Genomic DNA, 9,553 nt, shown 5'->3' with positions numbered 1-9,553 from the left:
GGAAAACCCATACCGTTTTCCATACTAGCTGCACCAATTTACAATCCTACCAACAGTGCACAAGTGTTCCCTTTCCTCCAAATCCTCGCCAATTGTTGTTTGTTGATTTATTGATAATAGCCATTTTGACAGGTGTGAGGTGTATCTTATTGTAGTTTTATTTTCATTTCCCTTATGAGTAGTGATGGTCAGTATCTTGTGTTTGTTTTTATGCCAGTATCAAGCTGTTTTGATTAATATAGCCTTGTCGTAGTTTGACATCAGATAGCATGATACCTCTAATTTTGTTCAAGATTGCTTTGGCTATTCAGGGTCTTTGTGGTTCCATATAAATTTTAGAATTATTTGTTCTAGTTCTGTGAAAAATGCCATTGGAATTTTGATAGGGATTGCACTGAATGTACAGATTGCTTTGGGTAGTATGGACATTTTAACAATGTTAGTGTTACCTATCCATGAGCATGGTATATCGTTCCGTTTATTTATATCTTCTTCAATTTCATTCTTCAATGTCTTATAGTTTTCTGAGCACAAGTCTTTCAACTCCATGGTTACATTTATTCCTAGGCATTTTAATCTTTCTGAAGCAATTGTAAATGGGATTGTTTTCTTAATTTTTTTATTTATGTAAATATATTTTTTAAATTTTCAATTACTGTTGACATACAATATTGTATTAGTTTCAACATAGTGCTGGCATAAAAACATAGTGCGGTATACAACATAGTGCTTAAACACTTACATAACTTACGAAGTAAGCACCCCAATGAATCTAGTGACCATCCGACACCATACATAGTTATTACAATATTACTGACTATATTCCCTATGCTATACTTTACATCCCCATGACTATTTTGTAACTACCAATTAGTACTACTTAATCCTTTCCCCTTTTTCATCCATTCTCCCTAAAATCCCTCCCATCTGACAACCATCAAAATGTTCTCTGTATGAGTTTGTTTTGTTTTTTCATTTATTTTGTCTTTTACATCCACATGTAAGTAAAATCATGTGGTATTTATCTTTCTCTGACTTATTTTACTTAGCATAATACCCTCTAGGTCTATCTATGTTCTTAAAAATTGCGAGATTTCATTCTGTTTATGGCTAAGCGATATTCCATTGTATATATGTACCACTTCTTCTTTATCCATTCATCTACTGATGGACACTTAGGTTGCTTCCATATGTTGGCTATTGTTAAATAATGCTGAAATGAACATATGGATGCATTTGTCTTTTCAAATTAGTGTTTGGGGTTTCTTCGGCCTGTGAGTTGTGTTTGCCCTCCTGTTGTAGTGGAGCCTCGATTGCTGTTGACACATCAGTGGGTAGGGTTGACCTTCAGGCAGGCAGACAAGCTGTTTTGCAAGGGCTGTTCCAACGGAGCAAGAGTCATAGCAGGGTTCTGATGAGAGCAGAGTCTTCCCTTTGGGTATGTCATGTGTGGAGCTGTGTGCACTGGTGTGGTCTTAGCAGGTCATCAGGTGTGTTGGTTCTGGAGCCTCTAAGGAGAGGCTTCAGTGCAGGCCAAGGTAACCTGCCATTTGTGCCCAGCATGGGGCCACCTGGTGGGAGCTACAAATTGATGTATGGTTCATTGCCACGTGTGCTGGGTTTGGAAGTGTTTGAGATAGGCTATACTGCAAACCACGGCCAGCTGCCACTAGTACCTCTCTTGAGACTCTTGATGGGCACCATGATGTGAGCTGAGTCCAGCTGCCACTTGTGCTGGTCTTGTGGCCACTTAATTGAAGGTATGTTTCTAGCCAATACTGACCACAGCTTATGCCAGCCTTGGGGTCACCTGATGAGATTTACAATGCCAGTTGAGACCAGTTGTGATTTGTGCGGGGCTTGGGGCCACTTAGCAAGAGGTTCAGTGCACACCAAGGTCAGTTACTGCTTGTTTGGGGTGGGCCTTTAAAGAGATTTTAGGAAAGTCCACAGAGCAAGCTGAGGCAGGCTGGAAAAGGCACTGGAAGCAGCTCAGCCTGGCGTATGAGTTGGGTGAGGTGGGGTCTTACAATCACCAAAGCAGGACAGTGTTAGCCAGGTTAATGGAAAGCATAGATTTGACACCAACCCTCGCCTGTAGACTGGTTAGATTTCAACAAAGGGAACAATGGCTCTGCCAGCACTTCTGCCTGGAAACAGCTGTCCTGACCCCTGCCCCTTCAGCCTTCTCCCCGAAGCTAGTCAATTTAGTTCCTCCCCATATTTCTCTGGCCCTTTTCAAGCTGCTGCCCCTGCAGTGGAGTCCAGAGCAAGTAAGTTTTGCATGAGCAAGTGCATGCACGGCCCCTACAGATGAACACCTGAGATTCCAGCAGCTCTCAGTCTCACTTGGATACAATCCCCACAGGTTTTCACAGCCAGAGGTTATGGCACTCCTCTTCCTGGCACTGATACTGGGACCCCCTCACTCCTCGGGGGGGGGGGACCTCCACAGACAAGATCTCCCTCCAGATTCTTTATTGCCACATCATGGGTGTAGGACCTACCCGTTCCACATCTCTGCCCCTCCTACCATTCTCAACATTGCTTCTTTATATCCTTAGTTATAGGACTGCGGTTGGTCTTCAGGTAGTTCTCAGAATGGCTGTCCTATAATTTAGTTCTAATTTTGATGTGGTTGTGGGGGGAGATAAGCACAGCATTTACACATTCTGCCATCTTGACCAATGTCTCCCTATAGCACTCTGTACCTTCCTATTCTTAAAGGTCACCCTGGCCAGCCCATCCTCTGGAAATTCCCTTTCACCTCAGGCCCTCAATTTCTGCCATCTCCTTCTTCTTCTCCTGAGTAGTTATGCCAAGTTCCTCCACAAGTTCTGCTCACTTCCCCAGCAAAGCAGTTTATCTCCATAATAATATATATTAAGTACTTACAGTCTAGGCCAACCTTTGCATATTTCAGAATGTGCTAAGGATCATACTAAACAAAAGGTGTTTTAGGAGCACAAGTGACAGACGCTTCGAAAGACCTCCTCTTGAACAGAATCAATGATTTAGCTTGGCTCCCACCCCACCAGTTTGCCCTTCTTCAAACCAGCTAGGGTAAGAACAAGGTTACCACTACCGTCCACTGATCGGAATTCTGCAGCTCCCCTTAGGAGATGGAAGTAGTGTCAGTCAGCATTTTTGTTTCAACATCAGATCTATTCCCCCACTCCTTGCATGTTTAGTAAGTTCCCCAAGTGAGGGCCAGCCAGTCTGCATCTGGAAACCACTGTAGTAGGTGAGTTTTAGAGTAATTTTCAGCTGTAAAATTCTTTATCTTTCTGAAAACAAAAGTGCTTCTGCACCAGGCAGTGAGATGGATTCAGGAGTGAGCCAGACCTGGATTCGAACCTCAAGTCCTCCACTGAGTCGCTGGGTGACTTTGGGCAAGTTTCTGAAAGTCTCTGAGACTTGGTTTCCACCTTTGCTAGAAGAGGATAACAGCACCAAATTCACAGACTAATCAGTCGTGCGTATGAACGGACTGTCAATGATGGCTAGTTTTCTTCCTCTTCACATCTGGTAGGTAGCCTCCCTTAAGTTTAGGGAGGTAGACAGAGCTTCACTAAAGGCCCCTGGTCACCTGACTACCTATGGGCAACACATGAAAGCACAGCCTGATCCTTTAAGCAGCTATTACATTAACTGGTACTGAGATGTTGCAAGGCCAGCATCCAATTTCAGGACAAGGGCAGGCTTAACTCTAAAAGGACTAGACAGGAGTCCTGGACACGAGGCTGGAGAGCAGTGATATTTCTGTCCTGAGTAACCTCCAGGCACTGTGTAAGGGGGTAGCTCCAATCGTACAGGAAAACAAGGATATGGCAACCGATCACTGTGTAATTCTGATGCTGGATTCTCCTGAGCACTCCTACAGCACACGCCCTGGATCATGCCTTTCTGGTCACACTTCAAGGGCAGAGCATGAGTCTTCAGCATCTTTCATCTGCACTAAGAGGGTGCCAAGCCCATACCAGACAACATTTGATAAATTAGTGAATGCATTAATTAATGGATGGATGGATCAGGGCACTTCAGACTATGTTAATGGACTGCCTGATTGGTTATTTCACATCATGTGCTTTCAGAATTCCCTAAAAACACAAGCCTTTATTTCAAACACTAATTCTGAAAAGCAAAAAAGATGTTTCCCAGCGCAAAAACGACTCCATCAAAACTGTCAAGTGCAACGACCCATTAAACTAATTCATCAATCCCTCATTCATTCAACAAACACTGAATCTTCATTACACACCGGGCACTATGCCAAGGGCTACAGACAAGAAGAAAAATAAGATGTGGCTCCTCAAATGGCTGGGTATCAATCATTTTTTTAAAAAAAACTTCCTAGGTGGTTCTAACGTGTACCCAGGGTGGAGAAGGGCTGCCCGGAGGGCCGTCTGCACCACCCAGGGCCTTCCCAGAGACGGACAGCACACCCTCCCCAGTGCTGGAAACCACCCTCTTTTTACCTTCCAGGTTCTGCCTTTTTCTCCTCTAACCAGTCACAACCTCAAAGTGAATTATTTACTACTTTTTGCAAATACCAAATAAATGTTTCTGTTCCTTAATGTTACTTTAAGAAGTAAAAACAAAAAAACAAAACAAAATTAACTAAAACAGAATGTTTTAAATTAGGTTTTTTCAAAAACAAAACCATAAAATGTATTTCTTTTAAACTGAAAGCTCATTAATCTGGTACATATTTATTAAATGTATATTATATTTAGGACAACGTGGATCTCTAAGGCAATAAAAACAGTCCCAACCTTCTATCTAAACATTGGTTCTAAATGGAAACTTTTTTCTATGGATAAATGTTCTCGGGGGGAAAAAGGTGCTGAACACTCTTCTATGCATTGTCCCTTCAGTGCTGAATAAAGCCTCACAGTTAGAAAAATGTACCCCTGTGCTAAATCTGGACATACAGTATCTGTAAGCCCAGATTCCAGAGGCTTGGCTTCAACTCCATTCTATAAAGAATATTTGATTCTGGGTGGTCACTGGGGATCAAAGGTCCTAGTCTGCCCAGGACGGAGGGGTCAGCAGAGTCCCTGGCAGAGCAGGACAGCTGGTCATTCTAGTGATCACCTCTCCTCTTGCTACCAAAGTTATTCCCTCAGAACTGAAGATACTTAAATACAGTGAAACCTGGTCATATATCATATAGCAAGTTGCAAGATTTCACTGTGATATGGATTATTCCATACACTTCATGCCAATGGGGATATATACCATTTTTGCTGTTGTGCAAGATACGCATTTTTCTTGGTCTTGAACCTCAAAATATTCCTGTTGGATGAAGAACCTGGCAGATTTTAGGCACCTACATCTCCCTTCCCCCTTACCTACTAACTAATATTCCTCCTGGGACAGCAAAGTAGGGTTCCCCAAGATTTTCTAGTTAAATTGGGTGAGTCTCATACACTGGCCCAAATGTGCTACTTCTTAACTTCTATCTCACATAAGGACTAGAGTGTAGGTTCTAGTACAGCACCAAGACTATAGAAACTCTTTAAAGAACAAGCACATTGTTACACATTTCATTGACCAAAGAGAAGCACCAGCGGACACCTACCTCACGGAAAGACCCATAGCCAGTGGCTTTCTTGGGACAGCTTTGATTTCAACTCTCAGCTTTACCACGAACTCTGTGACCATGGAGGCAGTTAGCAAACATGTCCCTGATTCTGTATCCTCATCTATAAGAGGAGAGTAATTTTACCTGCAAAGTTGGGACTGACAATCAGAAATCACACCCAAACCCAAAACTATCCAAGTGCCTGAGACAGAGGACAAACTGAACATGTCATAATGCTCGAGTTTTAAACGAGTAAAACTTTAAGTTTGTGAATATTTGTTAAAACATACACATACACACACACACACACACACACACACACACACTCTTCAGAATGTCAAGTATCTACTGATACAAACAAAAAGCAATTCTTTTCAGAAATATTTCCTTTATATAGAAACTCATTTTTATTTAGTTAGGAAACTAGTTTTTAACCATCTGATTTGAACAAATTCTCTCCTCCCAAGGCATTTGATTGAGGGCACACCATCGTAGCACATAATTTATTATTATTATCATTATTATTATTATTATTATTATTATTATTATTTTCCACAACATTTAATACCATGTTTCTTTCCCCCCTGTAGAATAGTACCCAACAGAAGTCCCTAGAAGAAGCCATAGCACATTCCTATCAGAAAACTTTCAACTTTTGCTTTCCAATATGGTAGTTCAACTAATACAAAGTCAGATTTAACCAGCTAAGAAACTGGAAAAGAGGAAGTCAGCCTGTGCATGCATCATGGCCGTGGGCATTCACACCTCTATGAAATGCAGGGAGAAAAGAGCAAAATATCTGTTGCTTCTTAACAAACTTCTATATAACTTTAAAGTACTTTTTTAGAATAATTATTTCCTTAGAAGATAGTCTGCTGCCTTGGATGGTGTGAACTCTGGGGTGCTTTCTCAGGTTCACCCCTGAGCAAGCAGATGGCATATGGGCCATGGAAAAACATCTGGAAAACAGCAGCCCCCCCTACACTCCTGGCATATGTGTAGAGGAGACTTTCTGATTTCCAATCTTGGCTCAGTTCAGAAGAAAAAGGGAAGAGATACATCCCCGGAAAAGAAATGCAGCCTACGTTAGGGAATGCCTGACTTTCAGTCCATTCAAGTGCTCATGGTGAGGCATCCCGGCTCGCAGAGTTCTCAGTACCCTGAAAAACACTCTCCACAACCTTCTGAGTGTAGCTGTGTTCGCAACAGTAATGTCACACACAAGTCAAATGATCTGGAGCTTCCCAAGGAACAACCAGATGTGGGTAGGTTCTAGTTTACGAAACCTACGACAAGTCTTCTCAGCAATCACCTTCTCACTTCTGGAGCAGATGCATGGGTCCCAACATCCAGACTGCAGTGGCTGGAAATCATTCCAGAAAAGCAAAGACCCAGCAGCCCAGAATGGACCGTTTCTGCAGCTCTATTATGTTCTCCACACACCTCCACACCACACAAATGTCCTATAAAATGTTAAAAATCAACTGGACATGGCCGATTTAATAGTACAAAAAAGGCTTTATAAAAATACTCCCTGCACTTAAAAAAAAAAAAAAGATACATGTAAACATTGCCTGTAAGTCACTGGAGAACGCTTGAGCCTTTTCATATCATCTTCACAATGTGTTGAAGTTTTCTTTGTCCCGCTTTGCTTGGAGATATCAATCTGCTTTTTTCTTATTAACAGAGTTCAGAGTCTGAGGCTGCCTTTGCATATGAGCTTGTGGTCTGACAGGCAGAAATAGTATTATCAGGAGACTTATGATGTGTAAATAAAAGTACATGGACCTAGGAATAAAAACATAGAAAAATTATATTTCAAATAAGCATATAAATGGCATATGAGTGATTACAACATCTGCAGTACGGAAAGGGAAGGCTTTTGAAGGAGTGGACTTATTTGTACTCAGGTTTGTCTTGATCAACCCCAGATAACTCCCTTTGATGAGGGAGCAAGCCAGGGATGGACTGAAACCACAAAACCCAGCAGAGCAAACTGACCAGACCCCCTGTGGATAGTCACGTGGTATTGTCCCATCAACATAATGTGCATTCTAAGAGAATGAACCCCACAAAAGCCAGAACACTCCAATATTCAAAGTCTAATGTCACACAGGACCAGATTCAAATGCTATACTATGTTCCCCAAACACAAATGTGACAGCACTTCAGCCAGTGCGTTCTACTCAAGTGTCAGGTGCTCTTCTTAGGTGCATTAGGAGCCAGAGGAATCCAGATTTTGAAAACCTAATCCATAACATTTATTGCATAAATGTGGTATTCAGCACACTGGGTATAATATAGATACTAAATAAGGGCATAACAATAAGTGCAATAAATTAGAAACAGGTTGCATTTGTACAACTGTTCTCTATCCATTTGGAAAAATTGAACTTATACTTTCTCCAATGCTTTTTGAAAACCAAAGGAAAATAATGTTAAAAGGGGGAAAAATCAGCTTCTGTGATCACAAGGTCAGGCACACTAGAACCATATAACTCACATAATCCCTAAATTTCCCCACCCTTTAGCAAGAGAAATGCCTCCCTGAAAATGTCTACACAATAGTCAAGAGCTCTAACAGAAGCAAACCTATCTTCACTCACTTTTTTCTGTCAGTAAGGTTTTACTGTTTAGAATGTACCAAGGCATTAATTAAACTGGGATCTACAAAAAGACAAAGCCACCGCCCCTTCCCTCAGGAATAAAAAACAAGTACAGGAGGAATGGTAATCTTTTTTTGATGTTCAAAAAAATTTTTCTTCTTCTTATGACTTACTCTTACATTCTGCCATCCACTATACATACATTGTGGTAGACTGGCTAATGCTCATTTAAAGATATCCACACACTAATCCTTGGAACCTGTGAATGTATTGCCTTATATGACAGACGGGACTTTGCAGATGGATCAAGTTCAGGATCTTAAAAATGGGAGGTCATCCTGGGTTACATGGGTGGGCCCAATGTAACCAGCCAGGTCTTTATAAGAGGGATGCAGGACAAGACAGAGAGAGAAAAAGGAGATGTGATGATGGAATCAGAGGTTGAAATGATGTGCTTTGGAGACTGAGGAAGGGACCATGAATGCAAGCATACAGGCGGCTTCTACAAGCTTCCCTTAGACATGGTTAAAGAATTCCAGAAACTGATTCAGTTGAAAGAGTCATTTTTTTCTTCCAAATGCCCTTGACATTGCTGCTAAAAAGAGGACTGGGTGCCTGTTTACTCTGCACTGATGCCCCTGCTTCTCCAGGGCCCAGCACGGGTCACAGGTGACCATGAGATCCTGTTTCATGGCTGTGGCTCCCTTGGTTCACCTCATCACGCTCAGATGCTTCCCAGAACTGTACACACAGGCCACGGTGGGTCCTGAATGTATGCAAACTTAACCATGGTCCTTTCCAGAACCAATCAAACCAATTCTTAACTTCCAGTTCTGACATAAGTCAACTCAGATACACACCCCACCCCCAACGTAGGTGAGTTCCATCTGGGGGCCCTTTCTTTCCTTCAAGCACCATCCTGGTCCAAAGTGACATAGCTTCTGATATTAGAGCACTATGAGAGGAAGACATCAACATTTTGTTTTTTAAAACATTGAAGTTTTTCCTGAAAGTCTGGGCTCTTCACATATGGTGTCTTACACATTTCCCAGTACTGCCATGCATACCACGCGATGCTGGATAGGAGCAGCTAAGTCAAGTAAATGACCCTATCGAAACTTTCTAAGGAAAAGATTACCTAGTCACTTTATTTATTCTCCCATAATAGTAAAATTCTGCCCAAAGCTTACATACTTACCCACATAGACAAACAGCCGACGTAATTTTCAAACCCGTGCCTCACCAGGCATTGTTTCACCTCATCACTGGATAATGTAGCCCTGATATCTCTCTCTCTCTCTCTCTCTCTCTCTCTCTCTCTCTCTCTCAGCTGACTTCCCCATTCTTCAGTTTCATATAT

The 9,553-nt window shown here is 41.9% G+C and overlaps 1 protein-coding gene across 2 annotated transcripts in view; it reads right to left on the bottom strand.

The window, feature by feature from the left end:
• Window positions 1-6,026: 6,026 nt before the first annotated feature.
• The window catches only part of MBOAT1 (membrane bound O-acyltransferase domain containing 1), a 100,059-nt gene continuing 96,532 nt past the window's right edge, over window positions 6,027-9,553 (bottom strand). For both annotated transcript variants that reach the window (XM_033113297.1, XM_033113298.1), the window contains exon 13: window positions 6,027-7,375. In XM_033113297.1, coding sequence (XP_032969188.1) covers window positions 7,249-7,375 — 127 coding nt within the window. In that variant the 3' untranslated portion in view covers window positions 6,027-7,248. The remainder of the gene's footprint in view (window positions 7,376-9,553) is intronic.

Source organism: Rhinolophus ferrumequinum, chromosome 9, assembly GCF_004115265.2.
Source record: "Rhinolophus ferrumequinum isolate MPI-CBG mRhiFer1 chromosome 9, mRhiFer1_v1.p, whole genome shotgun sequence".
NCBI lineage: Eukaryota > Metazoa > Chordata > Mammalia > Chiroptera > Rhinolophidae > Rhinolophus > Rhinolophus ferrumequinum.
The sequence above is the reverse complement of the archived record's forward strand: the minus strand, read 5'-3'. Positions and strand labels throughout refer to the sequence as shown.